Source organism: Aspergillus versicolor (genome assembly GCF_001890125.1).
Source record: "Aspergillus versicolor CBS 583.65 unplaced genomic scaffold ASPVEscaffold_6, whole genome shotgun sequence".
Lineage (NCBI taxonomy): Eukaryota > Fungi > Ascomycota > Eurotiomycetes > Eurotiales > Aspergillaceae > Aspergillus > Aspergillus versicolor.
The window spans coordinates 115,503-131,281 of record NW_024467529.1 but is presented as its reverse complement, the minus strand read 5'-3'; the positions used below and the strand labels follow the sequence as shown (position 1 = coordinate 131,281).

Genomic DNA, 15,779 nt, shown 5'->3' with positions numbered 1-15,779 from the left:
TTTTGACTCATCCAGGTCTGGTCATGTCACATCTTCCCTCGTCCCTGGCCGGTGGCCGGCGAGGCCGCAATCAGCCAAAACAGGCCGCCATAATCGAGACAAACGCCTCCCGTTACGAGCGTCCGATCGTCTGGAAATGTCGCTGGCTGGACGGCTGGCTGGGAATGTACGCGCAGACAAATTTCATGTTGAATGACGGCGTGGGCCTTGCCAAATACGCCGCCCCGTCGGAGCTCCAGATGCACTGGGCCCTGCGCATCGGCCCTTATCTATACGAGCTGATCACCGATGAGAGCATGGGGATTTCGTGGCGATACGTGGATGAGACTCGCTGGGAGTCCTGGAAGTCTGCTACTCCTGATAGAGTTGTAGGAGAGACCTGCGCGACGGATACTGAGCTGGCACAAATGGGTACGTCGCCTCTGTTATATGGTCAAAGGACGTTTCCAGTTGATATATGCTAATTAAACCAGCCGAGGAAGTGATCTCGCAAATGCAATGCCGTGACCCTGTGTCCTCCTCTCCTACAGCCAAGTACAACTTCGTCAGGAACAACTGCCACACCTTCGCCCTCCGACTGCTTGAGAACACCATCAACTCGGATATTGGAGCACTTGATATGCGTGCCTTTGCAGGATATGATGTCGGAACAGTGGGAACATCTGCATCGCCCGCCTTTGCAGGCTGGAGGAAGATGAATGCCGTCTCGAGCCACCACAGCGTGCCGGAACTATGGGGCTCTCCAAGTGCGTACCTTCGAGCGGTCTCGGATATGGCCAAGGGCAAGCTGAGAGAAAGACATTTTGAGGTTCTCCTGCCTGACTACCAGGGCGGCGCTGTTGCGGAAGAGAGGTCCAGCATACAAGCATTGATCGCTGCTGTTTACGGCCCGTCTGGCTGATTTCGACCTGGCATGGCCATGGAGGCTGAACTCAGAGGTATAGATATTGGACTCGCACCGTCCCTCTTGAATTCAACCAGCAGTCCTAAACAATCTCAGTTCCAGATCATTCTCAATTACAATTCTTATCAATCACCAAAATGAAGACCAACTTCCTCGTTGTCCTTGCCACCCTGGCCGCCTCTGCCCTCGCCAGCCCTGCCGCGGATGCCGATAACCTCGTCGCCAGAGCCGACATCTGCCACAAGCCCAGCAGCTGCAGTTCCTTCTGGTCCGGCAAGTGCGAAGAGTACTGCGCGCCCTACCAGTTCTCCCACATGAGCGGCGATGACTGTGGCGGAACTACCAAGAAGTGCTGCTGTGAGAAGCCTTAAATGAACAAGTATGGTTTAGTGAAGGCTGTTCTACGACAGTAATGTGGTGGTGATAGCTGTCGGATGTTGAGCCCAGTGTCTCAAACCCGCTATGTTCTTTCTTCTGTTGTCAGGCTGAATCCCTGGCTATTCTCATGTCTTTCCTATGTCCATTTCTTTCAACAATCCTTGTACATGGAGTGACTAGCTTCCATTGCTATTCACCCATGCATGAACAAGTTTTATAATCTGTTGGATTCTATATTACAAAATATTGTGGTATATATGCCTCTTTATTGTATAATATAATTCGGTAAATTGTACCCGTAGCAATCCATGGGCTCTGCAGCATCCGTAACCAAGGTTCTATTCGGAAGCTCCGAGAAGCAGGGCCGTACTACCTAGCTCTGAGGTGTCGGCATTGACGATCCCGTTGAAGGCGGAGCTCTTCACACCCTATATCAGTATCAAAGTGGCCAGGTCGACATTCACCGTTTCTACAGTACATGAATCTTCATGACAGGAAAACCTTTCTTGTTGCTAGCGTTGCAATGGAAAGATATAAATAGGCGCTGCATAGCTGTGTTTAGTGCGAAATCAGACTCTTTCATATTGATCTTGTAGAGATTTCCCACATGAATGTTACTAGAGTCAAGCATCGGGGACGGGTAAATATATACGCCCGGGCAGTTAGTGACCTAGTTCAGGTATGGGTCAAAACTGTAATGTTTATAAATTAAACCTAAACCTAATCACTCTACTTCGAAGGTGTTCTGCAGTACTCTGTAGATCATCCTGGGTAGAGTGGGGGCAGAATGGCGGTGGAATTGACGCAGTGACATCAGTGGACGTGGAGGATTGACATCCCACCCATCATTTTAATGTCTTAAACCTCTTAAATCATTCCAAATCTTAAGGTTATATTGCTTTTTCGACATCATATTTCTTTTTCCTGGCCGCTCTTGCCGCGGTCGCAGCAGTCCCTGTTAAACTGCACAACCAGTAGACAGACGGACACTGTAGCAAATTTGTAAAAATTTAATACACTAATTTCAAAAACAGCGAAATGCAAGAATTAAACTGTGGCTGTTTCGAATGATCCATGATCTGATAAGATTATCTGATTCTGATTATCTGATTATGTGCCCCCACTGCGCTACGCAATTAGTATTGACCAGTGGGTTCCTTAGCCAGCCATCTGTGAGTCTTTTTTCGTCTAACCTGCTGTATTATTGGCTACGGCTCAATTCACGCGGGAACAGCGGCCAGATGAATCCATTGTGACGGGCTTGCTTGCTGCTTCAGTCCGAGCGTCCGACTTCGGCTGCACGGTGCGTGCAGGGACCACTCGTGCGTCCGCCCACTTTAATAACCTAACTTATTTGCTCGTCGTGCCCTCTGTGAGTTTCAGCCTCGGTCTCTGTCGATTTCGTCTCAAGCATAATGGGTGTTCGTCCTTTGATCCGGAGGACTCGAACCGTCCTCCGCCGCATGTCCGCGGACAACGAGGCCACGGACGAGGCTTCCATCGAGCAGCCGTCGGTCCACCAGAGCAAGAGCCAGCAGAATTCTGACTCGCAGGGCGGGGCTGAGGCCTTTGGCATCCCGGAGGCACGCGACTCTATACCAAACAGGAACCAGCGCGGTGTCCAGGATGTCGAGGCCGTGACTATGACCTGGTCCAAGGGCACGCTGATTGCAATGTTCATAAAGTACGTCTCTTCAAATTGGAAAGACTCTCCTCTTGTCTAATTAGTTCAGTATCTGGTTCCTGTATTTCATCAGCGCCTTCCAACTCTCCGTCTCCAGCAGTCTCAACCCGTTCGTCACCAGCGCGTTCAAAGCCCATTCGTTATCTGCAGTCCCAACGGCTCTCGGCGATGCCTTCGCCGCTGCAACCTATCTCCCGATGGCGAAACTCATGGATGTATGGGGTCGTGCAGAGGGCTTCCTCTTCATGGTGCTGTGTCTGACAGTAGGGCTGGTTCTTATGGCCGCCTGCCATACCTTCGAGGCCTACTGCGCTGCGAATGTAAGGCGGAATCTACCTTGTAGTGGACAACTTTTGACGAGCAATTTAGGTCTTCTACTACATCGGCTTCTACGGGATGGAATACGCAATCGATGTTGTGACGGCCGATGCGTCGAGTCTGAGAAACCGTGCCTTCGCCTATGCATTCACGTCGTCTCCGTATATTATCACTGCTTTCGCTGGACCGAAAGTAGCAGAGCGATTCTACTATGAGGTCTCCTGGCGCTGGGGATTTGGTGCCTGGGCGATCGCGATGCCAATTGTGGCTCTCCCACTGTATGGCATTCTGAAGTACAACCTGCTCAAGGCACACAAGGAGGGATACAGGGTGAAGAGACCGAGTGGTCGAACGGTGTGGGAAAGCATTCAGCATTGGACGGTTGAGTTTGACTGTAAGCCCCCGCATATATTTCCATCTAGTGATAAAATCTAATTAAACAGTACTCGGTGTTTTCATATTCACTGCTGGCCTGGTGCTCTTCCAGCTTCCGTTCGACATCGCCGATTACGCAGCGAAAGGCTGGGCCACAGACTACATTATCGCCATGCTCGTGGTCGGATTCTCTATGTTGTTCTTCTTTGCCATCTGGGAAAGCCTTCTCGCTCCAGTTCCGATCTTTGAGTGGCGCTTGTTAACGAATCGAACCATCATCGGCGCCGTTCTGCTGGATGCCACGTACCAGCTGTCGAACTATTGCTGGAGTTACTACTTTACCTCCTGGCTGCAGGTCAACAATAACCTGACCATAACCACTGCCAACTACATCAACAACATCTTCGACGTCGTCTCTGGTGTAGTATTGTTGATCATCGGTTGGGCTATCCGCAAGATTGGCAAGTACAAGTGGACGCTGTACTTCTCGATCCCCATCTACATTCTCATGCAGGGATTGATGATCTACTTCCGCAAGCCGAATATGAACGTTGGTTACCAGGTCCTCTGCCAGGTGTTTCTGGCTATTAGTGGAGCCATCTTTATCCTGGTCGAGCAACTTGCCATTCTCGCTGCTGTCGACCACCAGCATGTCGCGACTGTACTGGCTTTGCTGAATGTCGTCGGTACGATTGGAAACTCAGCAGGTCTGACCATTAGTACCTCGATCTGGCAGAATACCTTCTATCCAGCCCTTGTACGATACCTGCCTGATTCAGCGATGGACAATCTCGACATGATTTACGAGGACCTTGGGACGCAAACGAGCTACCCTGTTGGAAGCACTGTTAGGACAGCTATTCAGGAAGCGTACGCCTATGCCGAGCTTAGATTACTCTCTGTTGGGTGTGGGATAATGGTTCTTTCGATTCCCTGGTGCATCCTTATCAGGGACGTCGACTTGAAGAAAAAGGTCCAGGTCAGGGGGACTGTGGTCTAGACAGTATACCCTGCATATCCTCATCGACTACTTGGCGTTAGTTTAGAATTAGATACCCACTATACGACTCATTATGACATTCGTGCAGCTAATATGTAGCAAATGTAGCAAATCTCTGCTATTAAGCACGAGCCACCAACTGACACAAGCCCACTCGCAACGAACTATTTTGCACAGCCAGCACCCTGACTCAGTTAGGTCCCAGTAGGTCCCAGTAGGCTCCATATCCGAAATCGGACAAGCTCGGTCCATCACGCAGTGACGCAGACGTAGGGCCCGAGTTGCCATGCAGCTTAGGTGGAGCTGGCCCCTCTCGCCTAGCTACCTAAATGAACGGTGCACCTCCGGCTTTCTTTCCCGTCTGTGCACGGTTACGTCGGCCGAGGCCTGCTTGGGTCTGGAGTATTTATCTGCTTCTCTCCCTGCTGCTCGTGGCCCGCAAAGAAGGCTACCCGTGCTGATGCGCAAGAACGAAGTCCAGGTTACTTGGGTGGTTGTGCCCCAGAGCTCGAACGAGCTAGTCAACACGAAGAGGATGGACGCTGGCTCGAGCCATGTCGAGTTTCCGCAGGGCATTATCTACGAGGATAACGAGATGGAGGATGCTGTCAGGGCTGGATCGCTTGAGGCGCTGGTGGACAATCTGACTCGTCCTGATAAGCTGGACGCGGCGTTCAATCGGGCTTTCCTGACGACATATAGCTATTTTGCGTCTGGAGAGGATGTTCTTCACCTGCTCATGGACCGGTTTGACTGTCTGCCGCCTGAAACGCTTAGTCCAACGAAGAGAGGGGAATGGATAAGAGAGACGAAGCCTGTGATCCAGTTGAGGGTGGTGAATGTGCTGAGGCAGTGGCTGGAGAGCTTCTGGATGGAGCCCCCGGGGCCAGAGACACATAGGAATCTGCTGAAGCTGCATCTGTTTGTTTCTGAATCGATCTCTAACGAGGCCAGTGCCGGGCAGCAGCTTCTTGCAATCGTCCAGTCCCGGCTCTCCGGTGGTGAGCGTGTCAAGAGGTCCCAGCCTTCATTTTCCAGTGCCCCAAAGCCCATTCTCCCCCGGAAGCTGGACAAGCTGCAGTTCCTCAAGATCGATGCGACAGAGATTGCCCGGCAGTTGACGCTGATGGAGGCGTCCGTCTTTGCCAAAGTACGGCCAACGGAACTGCTGAACAAGAACTGGCAGAAGAAAGAGAGCGAAGATGAACCTACGCCTGCGCCGAATGTGCGAGAGTTAATTCGATCCTTCAACCAGCTGTCGAGCTGGGTTGCTGCTGTGATTATTGCGGAATCGGACTTGAAGAAGCGCACGCAGATTATAGGGCATCTAGTCAACGTGGCCAATGTACGCATACCAACTCTTTACTAATGAGGCTATACTGACTGTCTAGGCATGCCACGAGCTGCAGAATTACTCTGCTGTGATCTCGATCCTTTCCGGCCTCGAAAGCGCCCCTGTCTACCGGCTTGCTCGCACCTGGGCGATGGTCACAGAGCGCACCTGCAGCATTCTGGAGCCATTGCAGGCTCTGACAGCGACTGATCAGAACTACCAGAGCTATCGCGATGCTCTACGCTGCGCAGTCCCGCCATGCATTCCTTTTCTCGGTCGGTCACACTAGACCCTTAGCATGGCGCCGTCGAAACACTAATACAAGTTAAAATAGGACTCTTCCTTAAGGACCTGGTCTTTATCGAAGAGGGAAACCAGGCCTTGACACCGGAAGGACTGATCAATTTCACAAAGTACTCGATGCTGGCGTCCACCATCCACGAAGTCCAGCGCTTCCAGCAGGTGCCGTACTGCCTCCAGCCCGTGCCAGAAATCCAGGAATATCTGTCAGCCCAATTTCAGTCTACCGGCGACGTGCACGAGCTGTGGGAACGCAGTTGCCAGCTGGACCCGCGGGGACGAGGGGATGGCAGTCGATCGCGCGACACGTACACCGCAACCGGGGGGATGACGACGTCAATGGTGGTCGCATGCATGATCCTCGACGACTGAAGATCTAAAGTTATCGTTTATCTGATCCGATTCACCGAGGCCATGTGTGATGAGTCTCGCATGCCCCGCGATCATTCGGGCCAAGCTGAGTTCAGCCAGTCTTTGGTGCGTTGGGATGGCGATCGCGTCGATCTCAACAGTTCCTTCAGCAGCTCAGGCATCGCACTGGCCAGGATGTGCATGAACCCACTGCTCGCAAGACCAGACCCCATCAGGAGATCTACGCGAGCACACACTGCGCCACATATTGCTTTTTCTGTGGAAGACCTGCCAGCCTCCGAATACTGGCTGTTGAACATGACAGGACGGAGCCCCATCGGATGGGGAGACTCCAGAGCTATAAAGTGGATGAGCAGGACGACGTCAGACGAGGCCTGAAATCGGGATACATTGGGTACATTGGAACGCATGCCCATATGTCAATCCAACAGGACGACTTCACCGCAATGCAGGATTCCTATTCTTTCCGCAGCTCGCTCCACCCCACAACAGTCAGATTACGGCCTTGGAGAAACGACAAGAATATGCACGCCAATGCTTGGAACGGAGTCGGAGTAATACTACTGGGCTCGCCGAGAACCTGCCTGGGAAACATTGGGCCTTGGGCCACTTGCGGCTTCATTAGCAGGAAGCTCCAACACGCTACAAGGGAGCCCACTCAGTCTGATTATTATGGCAGTGCCATGTGTTAGATTAGTTCGCAGTACAGAAGTACATAATACACAAATATTAAGCTTAGCCCAGTAATAATCCCTTCGTCTGGTTCTTTGAAACCTTGACCCACCCTTACAACACACGCCGCAGCCGCATTAAAAGTGATATACACAGAATCCCAAAATTGAGCCACGCATCCCCGTGGTTCGCCCAGACCGTGTAGGACCTCGATATACCAGGCACTGGCATTCAAGTGTACTGTTCCGGACTCCGCGGCCCCCGACGATTCCGTCCATTGCTTAGGCGCTTGATGAACTACAGCCTCCCTATCGCCTACTGGGGAGAGCTTACCCCTGTTATCACCGCTAACGTCGACGTCGTCTACGGCACTGGAAGAGAAAAAACGAATAAATCCAACTAAAGAGTGCGAACAGTAATCAGGGCAAACGGGTATACTAAATGCTGATCATAGCTATCGATCGCACCTTGTATGGAGTCAAAACACCAAGAATTCCTGGAGATATTAAGGTTAAAGGTGTGGATAAAATGACGTTTCGGGGGGTATGGCTAGATTTTTGGCCTATTAGTGTAATTCGCCCTTTGACGTGTCTGTTGCGAGACATCTCGGATATATAGCTCAGCCACCAAAATGTCGTCTAATATCGTCAAATGCACGAGGCGCATCTGCCCGGAATCAACCCTATCAATCCTACCAGCCTTAGACTGGGAGTTTTGAGGGCGGTGCGGGCGCCACTAGAGCGAGGTCGACGGTTTTGTATTGATGTAAGAGGAAATTTTCACCCTCAGGCTGAAGCTAGAGATGCTGTTTAGGACGGAAATACACTATTCCTTGTTAATACGGCTAAGCGCACTTCCGGTGAACTGAACCCTCACTGGAACATTCTTCAGCACCGGCCGGCTTTATTTCGGCATGGTAGTGGGCCGTTATAATTCTGGGACAGCTGCCAGCCTGTCAGTGTCACCCCGTTAAGTGTCCACTGTGCCCTAATCAAGATCAACGGCCGCCAGACTACGCTCATTCTGGCATTCAGTCACTGTTTCCTGTTTATTGGTGATCCATCTTATCGTGCTTGCTAATCGCTGACTGAAGCCGGTGGTGCGAGACTGCAATCTTAACGGCCCCTCCACGGATCCACTTCGTTTCTTGGACCAGATCCTCAGCAGTGTCAGTCAAGTTTCTAAACCTGAAGCGGAAACTGTCGGCGTGTTTCTCGGGCAAGATGACACAAAACGGGGCGCTGGTTCCAGACATGCCCTTGGCTGTAACCCGCCGGATACGGGCAGAGATTAAAATGCCGACTCTGCCCAGGTCTGAGACAGAATTTGACTGCGCGTTTGACAATAATCTGCACTTTGACAATGCGATTCTCTCGAGTAGTCTGCCAGGTAGGCATTCTAGCTGCTGGAGCTGTTGCTTCGGCGGCGGGCCTCAAGCACGGCGAATACGACTATATCGTTGTCGGTGGTGGCCCAGCTGGTATCATCACAGCCGAAAGATTCGTCGAAGCTGGCAAGAATGTGCTCCTCCTTGAACGAGGTGTTGGTCCGACTGTGGCAACCGGTGCCAACGAGACTCTGCCCTGGAACCGAACCCTGACTCCGATCGATCTCCCCGGTCTGTCCGCCGATGTTGGATCCCTCGATGTGTGGAACGAATACATCTGCTCCGACACTGCAGGAATGGCTGCCTGTGTGCTTGGCGGTGGTGTCACTGTCAACTACATGGTCTTCGTGCACCCCTCGCAGCACGACTTTGACGACAACAGGAACTGGCCAGATGGTTGGAAGTGGAGGGACATCGAGCCTGCAGCTGAGAGACTCTACGAACGCAACCCCGGTACCATCTTGCCCTCCGCCGATGGGAAGCGCTACGACCAGGGCCTCTACTCTGTCCTCTCCAAGTTCCTCGACAAGCTGGGCTGGAGGTCCGTCGACATGATCCGCCAGCCTCACGAGAAGCACCAGGTCTACAGCTACCCATCATGGAATATCCAGGACCAGGTCCGTGCTGGCCCTGTGCGCACTTACCTCCCTCTGGCCCAGAAGAGCAACAACTTCTCCCTGCGTCTGAACACCAAAGTCCTCCGTGTCGTGCGCTCTGGAAGCCAAGTCACTGGTGTTGAGGTCGAGACTCCCTCTGGCGCATCTGAGATTATCTCGCTTGCTCCCAATGGCCGTGTTGTTCTTGCTGCCGGCGCCCTCTCTACCCCCCGTCTGCTGTTCAATTCCGGTATTGGACCTAAGAAGCAGATCGAAACTGCGAAGAAGAGCGGCATCGCTGTTCCCCCCCAGCAGGACTGGATCAACCTCCCTGTCGGTGTTGGCTTGAAGGACCACCCTATCTTCACGATCACAACCAAGACCCCTGGTGACTTCGGCATCCCCGACTACGATGCTATCTTGAATGGTTCCAGCACCAAGGACATCAGCCTCTATGGCAAGGGCAGTGGCCTCCTGACCCAGGGCAAGCACCGAATGATCTTCTTCTCTTCAAACGAAGTCCACGGCCACACCCGCTACTTCCAGGGCTCTTGTGCTCCCCAGGAGGACTCCGTTCTCGAGATCAAGGTGTACCTGACCCATGGCCTGACTTCGGCCGGTCTCCTTGGCCTGGACGAGAAGCAGAACACCGTGATTGAAACATCTCCCTACATGCAGACCGCCGATGATATCCTGGCTGCCCGCATGTTCGTCCAGTCGCTTATCGACGACTTCGGCGCATCAGACTCTGGATTTGAGCTCCAGTCCTCCCGCAACGTCTCTGAGATTCTCGCATCCCCATCTACCGGCAATCACTACACTTCGAGCGCCAAGATGGGCACCGATGACGGCCGTAAGAACGGTACCTCCGTTGTGGATGTCAACACCAAGGTGTACGGAACGGACAACCTGGTAAGAAACCTCACTTTATGATTATATCCATGTTACTAACTCCTTAATGAAGTATGTCGTTGACGGCAGTATCCACCCCGACCTTCCCACTGGGAACATCCAGACCACTATCATGGTTGTTGCAGAGGCTGCGGCCGCCCGCATTCTTGCCCAGTAATAGGACTGCGAATTTCTTTTAGTTATAGATCTGTTCTCATCTCTTTAGTTCTCTGTACTATATATTGCCTTAAGTACTGGTTGCTAGAAGGCGTGTGCAAATTAACTTTTTCTTCTCGTGTGTCTTATTCGAGGCGACACTTCTAGGGCTGGACTGAGGGCTCAATGGTAGCGCTTCCCATTACTGATGTTGTTCGGACGATGTATTTGATACCAAATATTGTAGATTGCCCCAGCAATGGGAAACCCCAAACCTCCACCTTAGTTCGTATCGGACGAAGCCTCGGCTTACTAGCGGCCGCGACGAAGCCTTCCGTCTATGCAAGATAGATATTCATTTGCATTGCCAAGCTGCAAGCCTGGTCGCCATCAACTAGCGGTCAGTAGGCAGGCAGCTGGGTGGAAGATTCATTGGGTCAGGCTGACCGCTTCATTCTCTCTCTGTCGTCATCAATCGCGGGGCATACCAGTGCAGGGAGATTCACCAGAGCATATATTCTCTTGCGGATCCGGTCTCTTGTCTATCGTTGCATAACAGTCTGCCAACCATGGATCCACGGTTCCTTGGTGAGAGCGAGTCCGCGGACTGGATGTCGCTGGGAACAGGTATCAGCTCTCATTCGAACTCCGGCACTTCCTTTCTAGACAGCCACCCTCAAACAGTGATAAGCGACTATGCGGAATCCCTATCCAATACCCAATATGATGGTATCTCTCAGCCACCTGAACTTGCGGCCGAGCTACAAATGTCCGGCTCCAAGGAGCATGCTATGAAAGACTCCCGAGACCATGATCCGCTCATCGATTGGTACCTTTTCGACATTCAGTTCCCTCTATAGAGTGCTATGTCGGGTTCATCATCGACTGAGTCGGGTCAAGATCTTTGGGGCAACGATTTTGCCAGGGCTATTACAGAGAATACCCCCACCGGTCACAGTACAGATTCCCAAGACGTGATCACCAGTACGCATTGGAGATTTGAAGAAGCCGAAATGCCTTCATTGGATGCCGTTGGTGCTTCACGAGATGAGTTATATTACTGTCAACGCGAAAACTGCAATCACAAGGGGTTTCAGCACAAGTCGCTTCTCCAGTGAGTATATTCCCAATCCTGGGTTTGATACATCGCTCTAATGGCATCCAGAAAACATATGAGATGGCACCAAAGGCCTGTCCGGTGCCATATGTGTCTACATACTACTGCTTACCAACGGGACATGCGCCGGCATTTCGAGACTGCCCATAACGCATGGGCTAGGCGGCATTGGACGGTACCAGACCCGGTATATTGCCAGATATGTGGGAAGCCATTTACTCTGAAATACAACCTTTACCGCCACCACAGGAACAAGCATGGAGAGATATTGGAGGGATAGTTAATGAAAACACGATTGCTACCCATATACAGTAAATTTATGAAGTAGAAGCCAGAACGTCCATCGACTAAATATACTTCCGTTCAATTGTGCAACTCGAAGACTAAGAAGCTAAACATAAATAAGCACGCCACCATCGTCTGAATCGAGGCCGGGGTCCAGCTCCTTTTCGGTATCCTCGCTTGGTTCATCGCTTGCTTCTTCGCCTGGTTCTTCGCCTGACTGATCACCTTGTGCCTGACGGATGCCAAAAGCATGAGCAGGGTATGTCTCAGTGATTCCCGTTCTAGAGTCTGGGTGCCAGCGGCTCGATCGTGAGCGTTCCAACACTTGGCGAATAATCTGTTCGCGAAGGTCTTTCGTTACTTGGCTTAACAGCTTCCTCTGCAGCATGGATTCAGGGTCTTTTTTTGTGAATGGTTGCACATTTGGAGGACTCCAGTTCGTCCAGATTTTACAGTGCGACGAAGGCACAACCATGCGGGCTGGATGATGCTTGAAGTACAGCTCGCAGCATAAACACGCTGGCTTACTGCAGGCGATGAATCGATCATCGTCCACGAAGGAAGCCGCTTCTTATAAAAGTGTTCCAGTAGCTGCACTTCTGCGTGAACCTGTAGGTTTGGGCTCTGGTACTGCGACAAGAACGTATCGAAAATCCCACAGGTCTTGTTTATGTAAATTAGCCCGTCTTCGATAATCGTCCTTTCAGCGTCGTCTTGCGCAAACATGCGGTTGACGATGCCGCGAAGGTTTGTATGCGAGTCGCACACCGGCGGATGCACTGGACTAGGGGGGCTGATTGCGCGGACGTCGTACGATTGCAGTAGAGAGCCCAGCTGGCGCGCATCGTCGACGAGGGCTCGTGGTGCCCGGACATGGTGGGCAAGCCTACCCATGTAATGTCGAACCAGTTCAAAGGGTGAGCGTCTGTCTTCAGGCCCCAGGCTTCTCGCTTCGTAACTGGCCCAGATTTCAAGCTCGTTCATGTATAGCGAATGGCGATGTCTGTATGCAAAAGCACACAGCAGAATGTTGTCTCTGAGGCTAATCACCTGCTCCAGCCATCTGAGCAAATCCTGGGCTTGAAATATATTAGATACTTGTTCGCAAAAGCACGTTCACTGAGAAGACTGTCATACCTGTTTCCGAGCTCTGCTCCAACAGCGTTGAAACACTTCTCTGAGCTTCTCTCCGGAGAAGTTTTCCTTCCTTCTTGATGCGGTCGTCTGCAAACTCCGCGCAGTATAGAACAAACTGGGATTTTGCGCGGGCCAGACTAGAGCTGGGAAGATCTTCGGTGTCGCGCAGCATGCTGAGGGCTTCCCCAACAAAGCCGACTATCCTTTCATTCTCCTTATTCGAGGCTATCCAGAACCGGTAGCAGGTGAAGCTATTTTCTAAGGCGATTGCAGTGCAAGAGTCTCCTCCTTTCTTGAAGTCGCATATGTAAGAAAGATTCCAGAGGAACCTTCGCCTGTGGGCCTGGCCAGTATCGCGGCTGGGGGGTTCGGGCGTGTGTTCGCCGCGAGTCTGTCCCAATGCTTTCAGAAGGAATAGTGGCTCGTAAAAGCGGGCGAGAAGTCGATCGTATGGATTGACCCTGGGGCGTACACCACCCGTGGGTACAAGCTTGAGAGACTTATTCGATTCCATATCTTCAGCCTTGCAATCTTAATTGTTTGATGACCTGGCGGGTAGCCATATAGAGGAAGCCAGTGGAATTTAAACTATCCCTCGGGCTGAGAATCGACCTGCTTGTCATGTTGACTTATTTCAGAAACATGGCTCTTTCTGCAGGTTGACGTAGGGCAGAGATGTCACTGTGAGATGCTGTCAGAGATGCAGAGCCTGCATGCAGGAGGCCTTCCAAAAGGGCGTCCAAGAAACCATCCAAAAGGCCCTGCGAGAGGCCCTCCATGCAAGTCACCAACGTCATGCAAGAGCCATGCAGGAGGCCGACCACTAAAAGCGCCACTTGTGAGGATAATGCCATCGTGGAGTGCGTGGTGCCAATCATCCCTTAGCAGGGTGCTTTTCGTAATTTTGCGTGCTGTAATGGTCGTTTAATCAAATTTTCTGCAGGCAGCTGCGCGAGTCCGTCCTCTTCATGCGTATTTACAATGCTCGAGGCCGACTTTGAATAACCGTAGTGTTCTGATTCAGAATGCCTTGCATCGCATCCCTTCCTTCACTATTTCCTATATTATGGAGGCGGCACTACTTAAACACGGCGATGGAGAGTGGGAATGAATAGCAACAGAGGCAATTCGAAATACCACCCATTTGATAAGATCTATTTCAAAATGACTTTGTCTTCGGTCAAACAGCTCCAAAGCGGTCGGGTCAATCACTCCTTTTGCTGTTGTTGTTGGATGCTGACCAGGTATACAGATCACAACCTGGAATACCACTTGAGCTTGCTGAGGCTTGACAGCTCGAGACACCAGGATGAAGAAACGTCGCTAGGTCCTGTATTTACGGCCCCTGTTCTTAACCAAGCCAGAGCAGGACCACTTCAATACAGTCTCCTGGGAGGTGTTAAGAAAGTGGCAACCATGTCTCCATATTCAGAAGAGGCAATTCTAGAGGACCCTCGACTATTTTTCAATGTGGCTTCGCCATCGAGTACCTTCATCTGCGGCTCCCAGGGCTCGGGCAAAAGTCATACCTTATCCTGTATGCTGGAAGGATGTCTGATTCCTTCGAGAGCAGGCAAGCTCCACAAGCCCATGGCAGGTGTCGTTTTCCACTATGATACTTTCATCAGCGACAGTGGCGGCTCTCCCTGTGAGGCTGCCTTCCTTGCCTCGCACTCTAGCGTAAATGTTCGAGTACTCTGTGCGCCAACGAACTTGGAAACCATAAAGGTAAGGTGACAGCGCACCCACAAGAATTACTCATTCTAACAGGCCATTTAGAAAACCTACGCTAGGTTCAACATCCCTGTTGAGCCTTTGCTAATAGACCAGGCCCATTTGAACACCAAGCGCATGTTTGATCTCATGGCGGTTGGCCAGGGCCAAGGTCCGGCTCCGCTATATGTGCACACTGTTCAGCGGATTTTACGGGAGATGCGCATTTTGCAGCAGAGCACCGGATCTCGATTTGACTACAGAGGGTTCAAGCGGAGAGTCCTCGATTCCGATCTCCTTCCAGGCCAGCTTGAGCCTTTAAAACAGCGATTGGACCCTTTGGAGAGCTTCATGCCGCTTCAGCAGGCAGTCACCTTGAAGTCACGCAGGAAGGGAATGGCGGGTTCCAACAATACAGGCTCCAGCTGGACACCAAAGGTAACAAACCTACAAATTCGAAAGCATCAATAACCTCGCGCTAATGAATTGACCCAGCGGTCGCGACTGACCATCGTCGACCTCTCCTGCCCATGCATTTCGCCGGATACAGCCTGCTCACTCTTCAACGTTTGCTTTGGAATTTTCATGGAGCAAGATACCGAAATCGGCAGAGTGGTGGCCCTGGATGAGGCTCATAAGGTTCGTGTCTATTCAATCTCCTCTCGTTTAGTGCTGCTAATGGACTCCACAGTACATGAAAGACTCGATCGAAGCTCGGACTTTTACAGATACTCTACTCTCGACCGTCAGGCTTCAGCGTCACCTCGGTGCTCGTATCCTGATCTCCACTCAAGAGCCGACGATTTCGAGCGATCTTCTTGGGCTGTGTACAGTCACCATCGTGCATCGATTTACATCGCCGGCTTGGTTACGCGCGCTGAAGGGGCATGTGGCCGCAGCTGCGATGGAGGTAAAATCTCGTGAACTACCGAACAACAGCGAGGATGAAGCAGAAGGCTCAGCCGCCTCGAGGACCTCATCGCTGTTTCGTCAGATTGTGCATCTTCGAGTGGGCGAGGCCTTGTTGTTTTCGCCCAGTGCAGTCGTTGGTGCGTCGGAAGGGCATCGACTGGGCGATGGATACATGGTCATCAAGGTCAGGGACCGGCTGACTGAAGACGGCGGCAAGAGTGTTATATCGTCTTGAAGTTAGAATTCCTA

At 51.7% G+C, this 15,779-nt stretch overlaps 6 protein-coding genes across 6 annotated transcripts; 5 read left to right on the top strand and 1 right to left on the bottom strand.

The window, feature by feature from the left end:
• Positions 1–23: 23 nt before the first annotated feature.
• On the top strand, positions 24–901 carry ASPVEDRAFT_84504 (uncharacterized protein; the record flags this gene model as incomplete). The annotated part of the gene is made up of 2 exons (XM_040817545.1): positions 24–411; positions 474–901. The coding sequence occupies 2 exons, from the start codon at positions 24–26 to the stop codon at positions 899–901; spliced, it is 816 nt and encodes a 271-aa protein (XP_040668802.1).
• Positions 902–2,658: 1,757 nt separating this feature from the next.
• ASPVEDRAFT_62918 (uncharacterized protein) lies at positions 2,659–4,745 on the top strand. The gene is made up of 4 exons (XM_040815646.1): positions 2,659–2,966; positions 3,016–3,286; positions 3,336–3,678; positions 3,728–4,745. The coding sequence occupies exons 1-4, from the start codon at positions 2,698–2,700 to the stop codon at positions 4,657–4,659; spliced, it is 1,815 nt and encodes a 604-aa protein (XP_040668801.1). The 5' UTR covers positions 2,659–2,697; the 3' UTR covers positions 4,660–4,745.
• A 449-nt stretch (positions 4,746–5,194) lies between these two features.
• On the top strand, positions 5,195–6,664 carry ASPVEDRAFT_134630 (Ras-GEF domain-containing protein; the record flags this gene model as incomplete). The annotated part of the gene is made up of 3 exons (XM_040807153.1): positions 5,195–6,004; positions 6,051–6,267; positions 6,327–6,664. The coding sequence occupies 3 exons, from the start codon at positions 5,195–5,197 to the stop codon at positions 6,662–6,664; spliced, it is 1,365 nt and encodes a 454-aa protein (XP_040668800.1).
• Positions 6,665–8,698: 2,034 nt separating this feature from the next.
• ASPVEDRAFT_133905 (putative cellobiose dehydrogenase) lies at positions 8,699–10,388 on the top strand (the record flags this gene model as incomplete). The annotated part of the gene is made up of 2 exons (XM_040807071.1): positions 8,699–10,231; positions 10,284–10,388. The coding sequence occupies 2 exons, from the start codon at positions 8,699–8,701 to the stop codon at positions 10,386–10,388; spliced, it is 1,638 nt and encodes a 545-aa protein (XP_040668799.1).
• Positions 10,389–11,874: 1,486 nt separating this feature from the next.
• ASPVEDRAFT_62915 (nucleic acid/nucleotide deaminase domain-containing protein) lies at positions 11,875–13,419 on the bottom strand (the record flags this gene model as incomplete). Its single annotated transcript, XM_040815645.1, has 4 exons — positions 11,875–11,981; positions 12,006–12,295; positions 12,325–12,847; positions 12,906–13,419. 4 exons carry the CDS (start codon positions 13,417–13,419, stop codon positions 11,875–11,877), a joined length of 1,434 nt encoding a protein of 477 aa, XP_040668798.1.
• Positions 13,420–14,321: 902 nt separating this feature from the next.
• On the top strand, positions 14,322–15,765 carry ASPVEDRAFT_29570 (uncharacterized protein; the record flags this gene model as incomplete). Its single annotated transcript, XM_040810242.1, has 4 exons — positions 14,322–14,633; positions 14,685–15,056; positions 15,114–15,257; positions 15,310–15,765. 4 exons carry the CDS (start codon positions 14,322–14,324, stop codon positions 15,763–15,765), a joined length of 1,284 nt encoding a protein of 427 aa, XP_040668797.1.
• Positions 15,766–15,779: the final 14 nt, after the last annotated feature.